The sequence below is a fragment of the Epargyreus clarus genome, unplaced genomic scaffold (genome assembly GCF_041222505.1).
Source record: "Epargyreus clarus isolate Ecla_fem2 unplaced genomic scaffold, WU_Ecla_fem_2.2 ptg000015l, whole genome shotgun sequence".
Taxonomy (NCBI): Eukaryota; Metazoa; Arthropoda; class Insecta; order Lepidoptera; family Hesperiidae; genus Epargyreus; species Epargyreus clarus.
This window is the reverse complement of record NW_027332223.1, coordinates 9739994-9759373: the sequence shown is the minus strand read 5'-3', so window position 1 is coordinate 9759373 and position 19380 is coordinate 9739994. Positions and strand designations below refer to the sequence as shown.

Genomic DNA, 19380 nt, shown 5'->3' with positions numbered 1-19380 from the left:
GTTTATTTAATAGAGTATTTTATTAATTCGTATTAAAAAACTATGAATCATTATAATTATCACTCTATTGTAAATAAAATGAATGTAATTAGCTTAAGTTCTAAGTAATTCACATAAGTCCATAGTGATATTCAACTCTGTGCAAAAAATCTAGTCGAGAGATAAATGGTATATGAATAATAAATGATAACACATATAATGCTAATGTAATGGAAGTTTTATTTACAAGGCTGTTAATTACAAATTACGGTTAATTAAAGTTCCGTTGTGGCCACTCCCCAGTATTGTTGCATGCGACCTTCGAGGTCCAGCGATTCTTGAGAATGTGCGGTTTTTTCTTGTATCACAGCAAAATCGTACTCTAAATGGTAGGGCATCAGCCTCTGGAGAGAGCCGAAATAAGCAGCATTCGGTCCGCCACTGGGTACTCGGCCTGAACCAAAACGAAATTCTGGTTTCAAAGTGGTTCCGAAGGACCTGGCACTACCAAAATGTTTCGAGAGAAACGGTACGCCCTTAGATTGTTTTCCAGTGGCTTGAAGTTGCGGACTACTTCCCGATAGACCCTTCACGTTTCTTAAACTACCGACACTTGACCGTATGCCTTTGGATAAGTTATCTAATTCCTTATCGAATAACATTTGTGTGTTCTGCTCTAACATGTACTCCCAGCACTTGAATTGTTCCTCTGACGAGGGCAGTTCTTCAGTCCCGGTGTTTTCATCCTTGTCTTCCTCGACACGAACTCGAATGGCTCGCGCCACTCCGCCTCGTGGCCTTCTTTCTGAAGCTCTGTTATGTGACCGCACGCTTGCGTAATGTTGATGACTTATTGCTTCACTCGGAGGACGGTCACTTTGCCCGCTCGGAGAAGAACGGTCACTACTTGGCTTGGGTGGCGTAGCTGAATGACAACACGGTTCCAACCGTGAACAGCAGCAATCGGATCTACAAACAGATTTGGTTGTACCTATTGTTTGTCGTAATTCTCGCATTAGTAAATCAACATCAGTCCGAACTGTATCAAAACGTACAATAACTATTGAAATGCAATCCTCGACGCCATAACTTTGAGCTAGGTCTTGTAATCTTTTGGCAGCTAGAACGGGGTTACGTTCTTCTCGTACTTCTGATAAAGCATCATCAACACTAATAGCGTTCCAAAAATTCCCATTCGCTAAAATTAAAAATTCATCATCTTCTTTAATAACCGTCTGTACGACATCAGGATCTGGAACCGTGTTAGGATATTGAGTAGAGAATCCTAAGCGTTTGTTGTTTTCAAGACCTAAAACTAATGGTCCGTTCCTTCTACTTAAAACTGCTCTAGTATTACCGACATTTGCTAATTTTAGATTGTATTTTCGAGAATTTTGACCAAATCCATTTTCAGGCGTAATTATAGGTGACAAATGACATAATATTAAAGATGCACCCTTTCTTTGGCCCTTTTCTTTCAGTTCCCTGTGCGCTGAAAGAACAACGTATTTCATGTATTCATTGACGGTTTCTTTAATAGACTTTTCTTCTAACAGAAGGCCAGGTAAAGCAGATTGTAATATTTTTGGTACTTCAGTATCGCTTTCACCGTCAATAATGGCAAATAGACCCTCCTTGTTGCAAAAAGAGGGTAAACGAATTTGGGAGCAGCACAATTGCAATGTCTTATTTGGACATTCAGAAAATCCTGTACTCCATGGCGTACCACCGTTAAGTTCTTCGTGGTATCCAGTTTTTTGAGGAAAAGGAAGAGCATTGCGGCCTGAAACGTCGACCAGACTTAAAGGTCGTTGACATTTATAAGCATTGAACTGCGATGGATCCACTTGTAATTTCTTATTGCACGATATGTCTAAAAACTTCAACTGTTTCGGGGCAAGAAGCCGTAAATCGACGCTGTCTAATTCGTTGTGGGCGAAATCTAATATTTTTATAGAAGCACTACAAGCAAACATCGGAACTGCGCGTAATTTGTTTGAGTGAGCGCGAACGATTCTTATATTATTCATTTGAGGCAAGTTCTCTGGTAGTTTCGCAAGAGCGTTTCCTGATATAACAAGTTCTTCAATATTGGGCCAAAAGTTGAAGCAACCTTCTGGTAAATTAGTTAAGCAATTATATGCAATGTGTAATATTTTTAATCCTCGGAAAGTAATTATCACGTCAACAACGTCGTCAGTTAAGCAATTCGCAGTTAAATATAGACGCTGTAGGCAATGTGGTGATGCTCCTCTAACCCGAGGTAAGCGACTTAGTCTATTATTTGACAGATTTAAGATACACAGTCTATCGCATACGGAAAAGAAGTTCTCCGGTAAGACCTGGATACAGTTGTCGTGTAAAAGTAATTCCTTAAGCGGTGATCTTAGTCGAGGCATTGAAGGTATGTTGGATATTTTGTTGTGCGCCAAATGTAGACTACTGAGACTGGACAGTTCGCTGCAGAATAAATGTTCTGGTAGCGATGTAAGATGGTTGTTGCTTGCGTGAAGCGTTGTGAGATCCGAGCAGCCACTTAGCCATTGGGGTAACGATGAAAGTTTGTTGTGGGACACGTCGATCTCCACTAAGTTTATTGGCGGTACTGTTGTGGTTAAGCTCTCCATCTCTGAAATTAGATAAAAAAATATTTTAAACCCACTGCGATTGATGCAACTGCAATAATGCGATTTCGATTTCTACTAAGTACAAAAGTATTGACATATTAGAAAAGTAAAGTAGACAAATTGTGTTAAAAATTACGTATAGGCAGATTTTTATAGTTCAAGTAAATGTTCAAGTTCTAATAAATGTCATATAAAATATAAGTTACTTACGATTATAAGCCACGCGTAGAGTTCGCAAAGAAGCGCCGTGTAGAGCGAGATGTTGTATGGCATTGTGGGTTGCGTTTAACTCTCTCAAGCTTCGTAGAGCCGACACCACGAGTACTTCTACTGTATTGTAGGATATATCCAATGACACCAGGTGCTGGAAATGTAAAGGTACTATTTAATAAACAGGCAAAATGACTTATATACCAAATCGGGTCATCCTTACGTGCATTGAGTTTACATGCTTATTTTAAAGTCATAACATAGTAAGAAATTCATTATCACGTATCGAATTGTTACCGGCGATACATAATTGATCTCTATAATTTTGTCTATAGGTATGTGTAAACTCTATCAAATCTTTAGCGTTCTTTGATATATATAAGTTGTATAGGTATAAATACTTTAATCCTTCATTCAAATATTGCCCATCACGAACCGATAATCATAAAAACAAGTTTTATATTAATCAATCATTTATACAAAACTATTTCTAATATTTATAATAAGATGAAGGAATAAGGAAATCTTTCGCTTACTGAAAGGTTTCCAGTATTATTACTGGCAGACAGCATTATAGCCATATTATAACAACTATTCTAAACCGTGATATTTCCTACACGATTTTAGAAACTATAACTAGCGAAAAAAACAACAAACCAGGAAGGATGTTTTCATTAATTTTAAAGAAATACTTCCGCAGTCGTTAGTAACAAAATCCTTCTTTTGTACTCACTTCGTAGTTGCCAAGAATGATGCTTCCTTTCAACTTGTTATGCCGAAGGTCTACATTGGTGAGGGGCGCCCGGTGTTCCGGTTTTTCTTCGCCAGAAATCAAGTGTTTTGCGTGCGTTGACTGAAAGTATTAAAGTTTAAAATTGTTTGAGGCGCTTCTAAAGAAAAAACATTTTGGAAGAACAATAAACAACTGAGAAATACGTTTTTCAAAAATTGCCAATCTTTTAGATAGATATCAATCACTCTTTTAGATAGTTAAATAACTATAGAAAGTAAAATAGATGTCTCAGATATTGCAAAACATCATGGAATATGTAAGTTTTTATTTTTGAAAGATACAAAACCATTACAAATGTACATCGAAAAAGCTGGAAAGTTAATCCACCTTACAAATATATTATGCAGTATGTAAAAATTATAAAAAATACATATCATTAAATTCGAACAAGCATTAAATTAATTTGCAGCGGGTATAAGTATCATAACATATTAATGCAACTATGCAATTTATTTAATAATAACTAATTACACAACCTACGCATTACACGCAATTGTCTTATTTGAGAGCATTATGTGCCTATATTTAGAAGACTGTAGTTTAACAGTTTTTATCAATTTATGTTTCAAGGTATATAAACGAAGGTGTATCAGTATATGAACATAATAATACCGAATTTATAACGTTATAGAAAAAGAAAAGACTAGAAGGAAGCAACCAGAATGTAGAGCGTACAATAAATTAATTTTTACGTGCCACCATCCTTCTATCTTGACCGCACATTATATTTTTATATTCTTGTGTAGGTTTGAGAAAATATAAACAAATTGGTGCCTAGAAAGTAATTTTAAGTTTCCTTTTTACCTACATGCACCAGATCGAGAGTAGGTACCTAATGTTTTCCGAGCTTATGTATTTACCTAGTTATACTATGGTATTTATATATGAAAATGACTTATTATTAGGAATGCTGTACAGCCAAAACGGCTGGACGGCTGGATCTTAACATATATTATGAGGTGTCATTGAATTTACCTCGGCAGCATGAGTAATTCTGTGAACATCAAAATTTAAAAAACTGAAGAGGCATTAATTTCCGATTATTTGGCTTGACTGCGCAGCTGGGTTTCTCTTTTTCAAAATATGTGACATTTAAATTTAAATGCAACATGAATGAACTTAATTCCGCAGTAGAGTTTCTCGTTGTTCAAAATGACTTATTTAAATTTACTTACTCCAAAATTAGCGATCATATTGCGATTCGCCACGATAATGCGTAAGCGGGGGAGACGTAACACGTTGTCTAAGGACTTGAGCTCGTTGTCACTTACTTGAAGCTCTTCTAATCTGAAATGAATAAGATATTATTCAGTGATATCCGCGCCACACGTGCCTTCTGTTTGTCCTGCAGTTTGAGACAATCATTTGAATAATTCCAGAGTGTCTTTTACATTAACATTTATACATAGGTATGGTCCGCGCCAAAGCTGCTAGTCCGCTCTGAATAAAGAAATGAATCGCGTCGCAAATTGTATGATTACACCAGATCGCAACAACTTCAGAGCGGACTAGTTAGTTTGGCGCGAAATATACAAATACAATTAATCATGTCTTTAATTTCCTACAACTAAAAAAAAACAACATATGGTCATAACGTATAATGTAAGTTCGAACCCTGGACAAGTGATTGATAGACTTTCGTTTTAGAATCTGGGCGTTTGTGAATTACTACAAGTTCCTTGTTATATAATTCTCTTATTTCCTATATAAATTAGTTTTTCATATTTATTCTATACAAAACTATAATTCCTGTGTCCTTGTCTATATGAGTTTAATCTTTATTTGCTTCTTGATTTTGACTGGCCTCCGTTGCAAATTATAAAAATACAAATTATTTTTTACCGTGAAATACCTGAATTTCCTACGTCTTCTACCCAAAACAAGTAAGGAATCTTGCTCGATTCATTGAAGAGAATCAAAATCGAAGTATAATCTGCTATTCTCTATATCGGCGGTCGGCAACGCGCGGCCCGCGGGCCGCATGCGGCCCTCGGACGTCTTATTTGCGGCCCGTGAATGTTTTGTAAATAAGTCCTAATAATATCAAAATAAATGCATGAACGAACCGCAAACAACCCTATTGTCAATAGTGTGTAACGCGCATCACTCGGCTCGCGAATGAACAATAAATGACCTAGTAGTAATAATTGTGTAATTTTATTTCCTTTTATTTTGATTTCCATTTAAATTCCATATTTTTTTTAGCTATAATCGTAATGAATTACATTAGGTGTACTAAGGTAAAGTGACCTAATGCCGAGGGGTTCTGAAATTGGCACCAAATTCCGTGGTATTTACAAAAACGGCTTTTATAAACTATTTACGAACTCATTTTTACTGAAAGGTATGTTATTTAATAGATATATTATCACTTTATTGTCATATGGCTATTGTAATAGTATTATGTGTATGGTTTTTTAAATAATCGCATAGTTTTGCATTAGTGCCTCCATCAAACGCATGCTTCATACATTTTGGGCCTCATGCACGTGAATGACACGATTTCTCAAATAGTGATTTTTTCAATAAATATGCATGTGTGGGATAGTGTCTCGATGAAAACATTATATTGATTATATATGGAATCGATAACATTTAAATATTTTGCTTATTTCTTAACAGATAATAGTAAAAATAAGTTTAAAAATACAGCGGCATTAGGTGCCAAATATTTTGGGCTGTCTCTTAAACGGAGGTATACTCCGGAATAGCAATTTCATAGACTTGTTTTTAATTTCAATTTTTGTAGTTGTTTTTATGAATAAGCATGTCTTGGTTCGAATTTGATAAATTTAATACTCAATTAATTTCGAAATCATTTTCCAAGGTACTGCATTATACTGCACCTAATTATATAATATCAAAGATGACCTATTTATGTACTTTCCTAATTTCTTCTATGGGACAACTAAGGAGAGAAAATGAAGTTCATTCAGATAGCAATGGAATATTGAACAAGTATTGTATATTATTATGTACATATTTCAATAAAGCATCTTTCTGCCTCTAAATTGTGTAAAAGTATTATTTAATAATCGGAATTTGGAAACGTGATTTTTAGTTATGAAACGCTATTCCGATGTATATAAATCGGAATTAGGTTATATGGGCACATTAATCCGCGGCATAACCGCAAAATACTATACAGGGTGTTTAAAGTTTTCATCGGTTTTTAAGAACACATCTATCATTTGTATCAGTAATTTACTTAATCCTAATTAATGAAGAATTAACATTGTAATACGATTTTAATAGCTATTTAAATAAGAACTGAAACATTTTACGACGTTTTCATTTGATTAAATAACTTAAAACGAAATAATTCTATAAACCTGATGACGATATTCCATATTATTATTATTTCTGGTGTACTATAATAAACCCTAGTATAAAGTACACGAAGAAGAATGTCCAAAATTGTATTGCAGATACACGAATCTGCTGCAGTTTAAAAAAAATACATGATATACATTAGTAAAATTAACCAGTCAAGAAACTATACTGTATAGTTTTATTTCGGCAGCTTCCCTTTAATCATAGCTAAGAACACTTTTGATAAAGCTACTCTTTAAATATAAATAAAAAAAAATCAAAATTGAAACTAAATTAAATAAATAACATTTATTTTTATACACCATGTAGCAGTCGTTCTATTTCTTTCACTCCCTTATTTTGTGTACTCGGAATTAGGAACCAACTACATCATTTACATCGGAATTAGGGTTCATATTTATTTTAAATACACATTTAAATCAATATTTAATCGTAAAATGTCGAGTCTATTTCACGAGTACCGATAATAAAGCTTCTGATGAAATTATCTAATTCCTTATTAAGCCATAGTTAATGCTTAATATCTGACGCTCTTTCTAGTTTTGGTGAAAATACCGCGGAAATAGGTGACTTTACCTTAATTGATTTCTGTATGTTTTAACAATTTGAAGAGCATTTTCATTTTTTTCGGTACAGGTATATTCGGCTTCTGGGGTTTATATTACAAGTGCGGGGCCCGCCTTTAGTTTATTTTGCCACTGAGTGGCCCTTGCCTGCTAAAAGGTTGCCGACCACTGCTCTATATGATTGCATAAGTTAATATAGTGTGACTTATAATAACAATAACGTTTCGCTATTTCATAGTCACTGTGGAGATTGGCTGTGTATGTAAATACTTGGCCTATATGTGCGTAAACCGTAACAGAAGAAATTAAAAGTTTTTACTTATAAGTGAGGATGAGGCATATATTCAACGTTATATTTACAAAGATTCTTGTACTTTACAGTTGTTCATTAGTATTTGAGAATAATTGACCGAAATACGGATACTACGAATAAGGATAGTACGGGCAGACAGATTTTAAACACTGTAAGTTGAAGGCTAGTAAGCTACTTACATAGAATGTAATGTTTGTGTATCTTCTACCGGATTAAATTTACTATAATTTACTATCTGCATCTTGCATGATTGTAAGTTGAAACAACATTCGTGTAAAAGTTTATATAATATCAATTTATGTAATTATACCAATATGCCGTGAATGTTTCGTTGCTTGAAATTTCTTATTAGAATCTTCGATGGTTCATACCAGCTAGCAAGAATTGTTTTACAGTGTTGTACGGCAAATGTACTAAAAACATATGCATTTATGCACATGTGGTTAATGTATATTTAGATCTTAGCAATACCTACACGTGGGATTGACTTTTAGTACGATTTCTATCCTACAATGATTTATTAGCAATTAGTGTTCATGAGGTGTACCTATACTATTTTAAATTATTTAAGTATTATATATTACAATGAAGAATTAAAAAATCCCTAAAATACTAGTGAGCAAAACATTGGGTACCTACAGGCAAAATTTAAAAATACTTAACTCAAAGTATGTATTATACTAAAATTAAAAGTATAACTATAAAAATATTATACAAAAAATCTATAAAACTTAAACAACCATCGCCTACAGTTTTAATATGTTATTAATATTAAAATAACCTAACTTACCAAAATAATAAAATTGGATAAAAAAATATAAATAAAAAAATGTAAAACGTAAACTCAATACTAAAGTCATGACCACACTACTTTCTTCCTCATAACTCACTTTCATAACACTTCGCGCTTATCAAGGAAGTCGATGTACGTCAATAACGATTAATTAAAAAAATAAACCCAGTAACAATGTTGCACTTGGTGTGTATGTGGTCGGACTGACCGCGGGCGGGCGATAGTCGTTGCGTCTTCAACGGCCGAATGGCCACGCGTTTAGCAAGACGCAATGCCCCCGCGATACTCTGCCGTTGTTCACACTGGCGCGTTGCTTACTTGCGTTTTTACCACTTTTTCATAAAAACAATAATGATATTGCTATTTTAATGTGAATTACGTTATTAAAAATACATCGCCGAATTATAAAATGATAAATTCTATATTCACATTATTGCATTCACATTATATCCTCTGTCGATAAATACGCATAAAAAAGATGAATATAATTTTTATTGCTATAAATCCTAATAAATCGTCACATAGGTTGCATGTCGCATCGATTATCCGAAACTTTGTATAAGAAATTACACGAATGGTTCCAATTTATAAATAAGGTATATCGGAGCTACTATAAAATTTTGTACCTTATGTACGAACGACAATCGCAATAACGCGTCTCAGGAATAATTACGTAAGTATGAACATAGGCTATTGATGTTACAGACATACACATTGTAGTTCTATCAAACGAATCACTGCAATACATTAGACTTTCATTGTTTTCGCTTTCGTCATATCACGCAAGTATCGAACACAGGTAGTATTTGTTATGCTCAGTAATATATTGGGGAAATTGAAGTTGCAATATTAGCAACCCTGCAACGATTGCATTTATGCTTTACGCGTGATGCCAATGAATTATTCGTTTTTAACACGCTTTTATTATTACTTAATATTTGCTTACTTGCGATGATATTATGAACAATCTAAAAAGGTACTTACGTGGTTTGATGTTAAATGTAAATTATTGATATTGATAATTATAATATAATGTTATTACCAGGACGGTTAGAATTTTAAATACAGACTGTCTTCGTATAAAAAATTACGTATTTTCATCATCATGATTAACTTATAGTAGATATAAAAACTCACAAAGGATTGTAAATTCAAAAAAGCACATAAAATATCAATAGATAATTAATAAAAACCACTGAAAATTGACTTAGGTGTAATTCTTTCAAGCTTCCAAGCAACAAAGTAAGGTTCCACAATCCCTCTATTCATAGTTATTGTGTGATATAATCTGAGTAATTGTTTGTTTGATTGAAGCTAGCTTTTGATTACATTTGAAGATTATGATGATGTTCCGGTGACTGTTAATCGCATCGTGTTTAGCAACATGTACGAAGCATTACTCATAAATCTTTCTGTCTAAACATGTTATTAGTAAATAAATCTAACACTTATAGAAATATAATTACACCTATTATAAAATAGTTTTAATTGTGTTTCCACAATTGTATTATATTCCACAATTATTATGTTCTACAATTTTTGTATGAAATGGGAATGTGAGATTGTTTGTTTGTTACAAATTCACGCCTTAACTACATAACCGATTGTCATAAAAGTTTGTACATACATACATTGTTAGGGGTTGAGAAAAGGTATAGGGTACCTTTTATCCCGGAAAAAGTACTGTTCCTGACAGATAAATAAAAATCAATGACCGCGAGCGAAGCCGTAGGCAAAAGCAAAAAATGGAAATATAATAGAAAAAGAATAAATACTACTACTTCTATATTACGTTGGCATACTCTTGTGGTTCACTTAAATGTCATATTATTAGTGTTACATTATAATAAAAATTAAATTATACAACTTTCTCTACCGCTCTGATATTAAAAGTTTTAATTTGCATGAGAATTGTCAATGAATAATGTTTAATTAAAAATTATATAATATGTATCTGATGTCTCGCGTAATATTTGAATATATTGTACCTGCACTAATTATCTTTTGGTTAATAGGATCTACGTTAAACATATTCTTATTAATAATTAGATAATCCGGTTATCAAATCTTACATTTTACGGGCTATCCTGGGAGTATGTCTATTTAAATTAACAAAAATATCTAGAATAGCGTTAACTGATATTATAATAAAATTTATAAGTGTAATAATAAATTTATCCACTCTGGAAATTTTCGGTGAAAGGGTTTAGGAATTTAAAAAATCACCATTAAGGTCGATAGATCAGGATTGGCGCTAACGCTCTACGAAAGTAGAGTTTAAGTTAAGATGCATGCTATTTGGATCACAATATAAGCAATAAAGAGTAGGTAATTTATATTTATAAAAATAAATTAAAATTAGTCAAAGACAATGTACGACAAACACTGTACATGCAAGACGAACACTTCGTGGTTAGTCAAATGGTCAATATAGTATTAATCTTATCATATGATATGGCGCGCTTGTTCAAGTCAATCTACAAAGCGATTAAAGGAGAAGTATTACCATATATACTGAGTGCACAGTCATAAAACTTATTAGCTTTTCCAATCTATTTATTTACTACGTCTATGCATAACAATAAGTGAATCTAACGCTAATAACCAGGGGTTTGTCGAAGTGAACGTAACGGCACGCTCCGACGCCTCGATGTAGATACAGACGTACTACGTAGGCACTCGTTTAAAAAAATTGGCACACAACGGAAACGCAAGCTTATTAGTGGCTCTGCCAATGTTACACCATCTTATGGGATGACATTCAGTCTTAAACTATTGATATTATGGTATGATGCAGATTATAAAGTTGAAAATTCAAAGCGAGATTGGAATGTATCACGTTTAAAAAGAATCGAATGCAAACAAGTAACATCTATAAAAGTAAAAAATCAACCAGGTTGTCAGAATGTAAATTTAAATTTAGATTTTAATTGATTTAGGTTGTCAGATTGTAACTCTAGAAACAGGTATGTGGGTAGGTATGTAATAATCTGGGGGGAAATCCCAGCAGACTAGCTTTTTACAATGGCTATCGATGATTAACTTTTTTTCGAAAACTAGTCGCAGACGACTCACGCAATAAGTGAACGCGATAAACGCTATGCAGCATTAAACAGTCGCTAAAATACGTTTTTTTAATTAAAAAGTATTTTTAAGTAAAAAGTAGCGATTAAAAAGTAAAAAAAAATATGTTACCTATCTCGTATGAAAATGTACAATACTTCCTATTATAGTATAGTCAAAGTATCGTGCGTGCCGTACTCGAATAGTACATAAGATTCTAACAAAACAAGATATAAATAAGCACCAGTGCAGTTCAATTGTTCGTTTTTTGCCTCCCATAGTTCACGTATGCACGAATCGTTTGCACACATACACACACACATGTGCTCGAAGGCTGATGCTTCAAGAGTCACGCCACGCTTCACCGGCGGAGCGTTAAAGAATAACCCGTAATGGACTCCGATGCTCGCTTGCCACCTTGGCTCCAGGCGCTATACGTGTTGTTATTATCTAACTACTTAAAATAATAGAATATTTGACCTAGTTATGATAAATATATATTTGTCTCCTGTTGACTATTAGGTATGTTACCTGGTCCTTAGTTGATAGCAGCAGAAATCAATATAGATGTCAGTGAAACGAGAATTAATTATCATCCACGATTAATCCACTGCTGAGTATGAGTCTCGTCACAAATTCGTCGGATTTTGGTCCTAGGCTACCACTTTGGAGGATTAGTAAACATCACACACTATTACAAAGCTTTCCTTCATAAAAAAAAACAATGACAAATAAATAAGGTCTTATACGAACATAACTTCGAACATAGTCGAAAGTGTACTTGTCAATCCTCGAAAATAACAAAATATCGTCACACAGGTGCATTTATAATTGTAAAAAAATATTCAGATTGGAAGACACAATGAAATTGCATCTAAAAGAACTAAATGCCAATAATAATAAATTAAATAATAATGATTAAATAATATTTGAATTCAATTATTTTTAAAACGTGACGTGTCATCAAAGTGCCTTATTTTTATAGATATTATTCATCATCATCATCAACCCATTACTGGCCCACTGCTGGGTACGGGTCTCCTCTTAGAATGATAAGGATTAGGCCATAGTCCACCGCGCTGACCAAGTGCATATTGGTAGACTTCACATACCTTTGAGATTTTTTTGTATAAATCTCTCAGGTATGCTGATTTCCTGACGATGTTTTGCTTCACCGTGCGTATTAGAAATTAATTATCACTTGCTTAAAGCAAGTAATTAATTTTGAAAAATCGGAGGTGCGTGCCTGGGAATTAAACCTCGGACTCCTTGATCGAGAGACCGAGTCTCTTAACCACTAGGCTATCACTCGTTTTAGATATTATTATTTTGTGTATATTTCGTATTGTGGTGGCATCTAGGCCACAATATTCATATGCTTGATAATTATTTCACACCTCCGCAATTTACCACATTCCTAATAATAATTGGACTTTAATTACCGGTGTAAAAATAGCAAGGAAATCTTATTTGCGAGTTTTTTTTATAATATATCGTTTTCAAACATGTATTATGTCTAATATTCACCACTTGGCTAGGGTAGCATATGAAATTACACCGAATCCTCCTCATTTTTATTGGATATTATTGCCTACATCTTTGCGTTTATTGTTTACTTTAGGATCTTCATTTTGCAAAATTACCGACTAAGAAAGTGATATTTCCAATATAATATGGATAAAAATATTTTTCATTTGATCATGGTGGTAAATAAAAAGCCACATCTTTTTTACCACGGTTTTATTAGCTTGGGTTATATGTATGTAACGGAATCTTTGAACTCGAATTTACCCACTTTGAACAATCCGATTAATTTAAAATTTTGAACAATTATCAAGAACCGATGACAATATACGATTTTAACAATTTTATTCCATTCTCCTCATCAGGATCGTCAGGAATCAGGATTAACGATTTTCCTTGTGCGATTTTAGCGTGGTTTATAGTTTTTAAACTATGTATAATTATTATATCGATGTTAAGCTTGATTCGTCCTATTTTAGAGGGTGTGATAAGTCAGACGATATGATTAATATATCGTCATCAACCCATTACTGTCGAACTGCTGAACTAGGTCTTCTTTCGAAGGGAAAGGGGTTAACGCAAACTGAGTTGAACTGCGTTGACCAAGTGCGAGTTGGTAGACCACAGTTTTGAGACATTTTTCAAAGAACTCTCTAGCGACTAGGTTTCCCCACGAAGTTATTTTTTAACACTATTGGAACTGATATTTATTTTCCAATACGCCCATAAAAATCAGAGGTGCGTGAATTATGGATCCCCCCATTCCTCACATAAAACATTAAAAATTGTGATCGTCATTAAATTAAATTATATGATCATAATTTGGCAATTCGTAGGAGGCAGAAATTATTAAATTTCGATTTTCGTTCCATTGAAAACATTGATTATCAATAACGAGCGTTAATGTGGAACAGTATCACGACTTCAAATAGGAATCTTATTCATAGAGGGAAACAGGTAGATTCTCGAGAAAATGACTACGTTTCAGTAAAATGAGTTGAGCTGAGCGATATCGTTAGGTTCAAAGGTACTGGACAGGTTGGACCAATCAAGGAAAGCCTATGTCATCAGTGGACCTTAAAAGGCTGAGGGATGGTATATTTTTAAGACTTAATCTGTCGATGGGTCTAACCGTCCCAGAATTAACGCTGAAATCAATGTGTGTCAAAATACTTTCTTCCCGTAAATGTTCATGCAAGGAACTTTACAGAAGTTGTACCCGACAATATTTAAGATCCCTACGCAAAAAAAAACTACAGATATAAAATGTATTGATGCAAGCGGACAGAGAAAAATATAAATACGTACTGCGTAAGCTGGCATATTTGTTCAGGCAACTCAGCAATCCTATTGTTACTGATGTCTAGGTGAGTCAACGCTTGCAGGGTGTAGGTCTGGAGCGGCAGTGCAGGAAGGGTGTTCCCTCGCATCCGCAGCACCCGAACAGCAAAGCCACTGGAGTCGTGCTGAGTGAGCGCTGCAGCCAGTGCGGATCTTCCACCACCGCTGAGGTCCAAGACGTTTGGAGGCTGCGTGCTTTGAGTGCCCTGGAACCAAAGAAAAGTAAAATTAGTTTATAAAATGATAAATATTTAGTACACCATGGTGTGTGGTATGATTGTTTTGGGATCTCAATGCCTTTTATACACGTTTTGGACAAACTTTAATTCACCTCTCCTCACAAAATATAGTTCCGAAAGCACTAAAGCTCTAAGGGTAAAATCGCTGTGGTGGAGACCATTACAAACAAATAAAAAGGAATTCCTAACAACATTTGTTATCTTTTGCTTCTTGTTGCAATTGGATATTTTACGCCTATCATCAATAATTGTACAGTGAACGCCTGTTAATTTATTGAATGGAATAATCTTTGAATCGAAACACTTTAGAATATTCAGTCTCAATATGGTTAAATTTCGCCACTGCTAATGATTCATTTATTGCATTTTCATCTGTAAATCCCAATAAATGGGAATCACAAATACTTGAATCATGAATTGACAAAATACTTTATATTTATGAATTAAGTTGTCAATTGAATTTCATGAAAAAAACAAACGAATATAATAATTACAAGCACGGTACGGCAAAGCTTTTTCTCAATATAATTAGTAACCCCAACAATTTTAATTACGTATTAACTAAGTTATAAACTATATATTTATAGCCTTATTGGTGTGTGTTTTATTAAACGGACAGATGCAATTCTATTGGCTCAATTAATAAGAATTGTAGATCAGTTAGAATGGAAATATCTAGTCATGATTTATGATGAATCAGTATTATTTTGACTTATTGGCATTGTTTGGGTAAATATGTATATTGATTCGATCATGAAAAGGTTAACTTAGATATTTTACACAGTACACATAAATAAGCCGTGATAGCCTAATATGGTTAAGAAACTCGGCCTCTTGATCGAGAGGTCCTACTATAAACCTTCTCATTCTGAGAGGAGCTCCTGCCCAGCATTGGGACAGTAGTGGGTTGATTATGATGACACATAAATAACATCTTGTTACTTTACATTACTTGAAGACGACAACAGATGGCGCTTTTCATATTTAAAGTTACGCTCTCAATTTACATACAAAGTTGAAGATTTGTTTAAATAGTTTATAGCTACGACCTCTGCAACTCAGCGTATCGATTTGGACAATTATATCCTTTCGATACGAATTTAGTACGTTTTCCGTGATCAGATGTCCGATAGAGCTTACCGATATTTCGCATTTATCCTTCATCGTTGAAGGCTCGAGGCTATCCAAGAATACATCCTCGTTTTGAACAAACACATCTAAGCTATCAATCTCCTGGTCCATTGTGTTTTTTCCTATCGTAACAATCATCTTTATAAGAACACTATAAGCTCCTCATAATTAAATTGTCAAGGAATATTTTTGATGTTTTTTATTAGTTTTTTGTCATTGGCATTTAGTGGTTTAAACGTTTTCTCTAATAATAAAGCTAGATATAAAGCTCGCTCCGTAGCGCAACCGCAATGGGGCCATCGAACTCTTCCGACCATTGTTATTCCCAAAGACTACAAAATAACTCCTGTCTGCGCCTTGATTATTCCGATCACGAGCATGTTTGCTTGATAAATGGCTTTTAGGTGGCCTTGGTTCAGCTCTTTCGTTCGTTTTAGATAACTTTTTGCGTACTCTCCGTGTTTTGAAACAGAACTTTATGGCTCGTAACAATTTGATATCAGCGTTGTTTTTCGCATGTGTTGTATAAGTCACAGGTGTTATTGTCACTCACTAACAAACTCCCGTCACAGACTGAGCCGCGGAACGAACCGGCACAGCGGAGTAAATGGTTACTGAATTACTGCGACCGTTTTAGGTGAATTTACTTGAGCAGCTGAAGCAGCGGATCATCCATTAGGGATGTACAATACCGAAAGAAAATTCTATTAAAATGTTATCAAAAATTGCGTAAATACCAAAGAATATAATAAGTTGTACAGATGTGTATTTTTAATTATACAGATAGTCATGATCATGTTTTATAATTTTAAAATTGGAACGCCTTAGATAAGTATGGCTCTTTTATAAGTTGTAGTAAGGCTTATATAGATGTAGTAAGAAGAAGGGTACTGATCCTTGAATCCAGAACACAGCAGCACTTAACACTACTGCTATTAGGCAGAAATACATATATGCGGCAGCTTGTGGTCGACCGAAGGGTCGAACCACAAAAAGGCTTACACATAGATTCATATAAGAAATTTGGCACCCCTATTTTTTACCCACTAGTAAGCTCACATTCTGGACATCTCGACCGTGACACTCATTCAGGGCGCTGCACACATTGCTAATTAACACACTTTAAATCATGGAAAATAATTTCTGCCAACATTTACAACACATTCGTCATTAGCGCCGTACGCTTACTTTTTATATGATACTTATCATAGAGTTCAGTTGAACGCAACCTGCGTGACTCTACTATGCGTTAATTGCAATTAAATTTTAATTATTTTTAAATCTATCAGATTGTATTAACAGACGAAGAATAAACTGACGTCTTCATTATTTTTATACATACGTATAAAGATTTACATTTCATGAAATTCACTTAATTCGCATTCCTAAAGACATCGTACCTACGAACTGCAAAATACATAATAGAATACCAAAACTATTTTACAATTAAAATTAAAATTTACATCTTCTAGCTACGCGTAGACATATGCGTGAATGCGTGAGGACTTCAAATGTTATCATTGCTTTACAAAAGCTCTATTTTTAAGAAACCACCGATTTCCTAAAATAACTACAAATAGTTACGTGATTAGAATTCGAATTATCCTGCCTACCTATTAAACTACAAATTATAATATTAGCAAACTTTACTTTGAAATTAATTGATTGATTACTAAACCTAAAAATGAACTTTTTATGATAAATAATCACTGCTGCCTATTATATGCGACCAATGCTTCGCCGGCTTAGCACGAAATATTTTTATCACTATTTTTTCATTTTTATTTAAACTCTACATCAAAGTATCTCAAGAATACCACAGAAGGAGGAGGGAAGTGGATAAGCAAAAGTTTTTAGATTGCACTAAAAAAGTTGTAGTAACGACGATGGTGTTAATCCATAAACTTCAGTAACATTCGATTTAAACGTTTGATATGTCTCGAGACTGCCCATCTTTTGCAATCTTAATAGCTTCACAACATATAAACCCACTTTCATACATTTTATAAGAAAAAAGTAAAATGGCCCATATTGTTTAAAAAACACAGCCCTAGCGATTTGAAAAAAATACACATTGAAACGTCAAAAATTTGATTGACCGGCGCAATTTCTAACATTTTGCAGTTGTCCCATCGGTTCGTTAGTTCGCGAAGTGTACCGGAATAGAATGCCGAATTGGCCACTTTCTGCCTGTTCACTGGTAACGTGAGTCAATGGCGCTAAGTATATTAAATTACAAAAGATTGCATCTATTCGTTCAGTTCTATTAAGTATTAACGATAAAAATGCACTAGTAACTTTTACTGCAGAATATAACAGTAACTAAATACAAAATGCAATCAGACTATTGCAGCTTTCTACTGCAAAACACGTTAAATATGTGCGTGAGTTATATTAACGAGATTGTCAATATAATTCATTTTAAGTACCTATTTAATTTGTTAGAAATGTTAGGATTTAACCAAATAATGGTATGTACCTATATTAAATCGTTTCAGAATAATAATAGTAAACAAGTTAATTTAAGTTAATTAAGTAACAAATATTAAAAGGAAAACATACCTCTCTTAGCCAGTTGAACCATATGTTTCTCTCCCAAACAGTATTAAATCCGACAAACAGATGATTCACTCCTCCATCAAGCAAACTGTTCCCTTGACAACGGGGTTTGATGCAGAGAACCAGCTTCTGGGCTTTAGGTGGGCATAACTCAATATTTCCACCACTCAGCTCTAGCACTTCCCATGACACACCTAGAAAAAAGAGACGGTACCATAAATACGAAGAAAGATAAAGTAAGAAAAAAATATCCAGCATCTTAAGTTTACTTACCGAAAGTATAAAGTCGCGATCCAACAACATGTGCAAGCCTTGGTTTCCACTGAGGAAAAACGTGACCCTTAAGTACGTATAATGTCCCAGACTGCAGCACTCCACCAGAATGCGCCGCAGGTCCTGCGCACCAACGAAGAGCATGTCGTATCTCCGGATCGACCGCCAAGCGTAATCTCCTAGCTTCCGATCTCCATCCAATTCTTTTCATAATCTGGTCTTGTATCTGTAAAGGGCGTTCATCCAATTCCAATCGACGAGTATTTTCTTCTCCAATCTGTATCCAGAGGGTAAGTTCATCGCCGAAGCCGAGCTTCTTGTTTACATCATCGACAGTCGTGTCTGAGGAGACCTTCACTAGTTTGCTCGGTGCGTCCACAGCATAAGGATGTGGTCCATCGAAGACGCGGATCCATCCGTAGTTGGGCGAGGGTTTGAAGCCGCGAGTGGAGGCGAGCCGGCGGAGAGACTTGCGTCGCACGTGAGGCGATGAGGCGTGCAGGCCATCGTCGCAGACCATGGCGACGCAGATGGTCGCGAGGTGCGGAAGCCGACGCCGCAATGCCCGCGCGCCGGACTCCGTATTCGCCGTTGCATTACAATTGGGTCGGAGCCGTAGTGGGGGTGGGAAACATG

At 34.7% G+C, this 19380-nt stretch overlaps 1 protein-coding gene across 2 annotated transcripts; it reads right to left on the bottom strand.

Annotated features, from left to right (window-relative positions):
* Positions 1-199: 199 nt before the first annotated feature.
* On the bottom strand, positions 200-19279 carry Phlpp (PH domain leucine-rich repeat protein phosphatase). 2 transcript variants are annotated; one of them, XM_073080603.1, is made up of 7 exons: positions 18745-19279; positions 18475-18665; positions 14510-14748; positions 4785-4896; positions 3550-3669; positions 2817-2970; positions 200-2608 (listed from the first exon to the last, which is right to left on the bottom strand). In XM_073080603.1, exons 1-7 carry the CDS (start codon positions 19262-19264, stop codon positions 255-257), a joined length of 3690 nt encoding a protein of 1229 aa, XP_072936704.1. In that variant the 5' UTR covers positions 19265-19279; the 3' UTR covers positions 200-254. The 2 variants fall into 2 exon arrangements, with proteins under 2 accessions (XP_072936704.1, XP_072936705.1); XM_073080604.1 differs by lacking the exons at positions 18475-18665; positions 18745-19279 and adding an exon at positions 15922-16473.
* Between the last annotated feature and the right edge of the window lie 101 nt (positions 19280-19380).

What these genes read in the sequence shown, in the direction of transcription:
- Phlpp (XM_073080603.1), bottom strand. Translation starts at nt 19,264, where the DNA reads ATGGTCTGCGACGATGGCCTGCACGCCTCATCGCCTCACGTGCGACGC. An exon ending in ATCGCGACTTTATACTTTCG is followed by an intron (nt 18,666 to 18,744) that starts GTAAGTAAACTT and finishes TCTTTTTTCTAG; the next exon opens with GTGTGTCATGGGAAGTGCTA. An exon ending in CAAATATGCCAGCTTACGCA is followed by an intron (nt 4,897 to 14,509) that starts GTACGTATTTAT and finishes TATTCATTTCAG; the next exon opens with ATTAGAAGAGCTTCAAGTAA.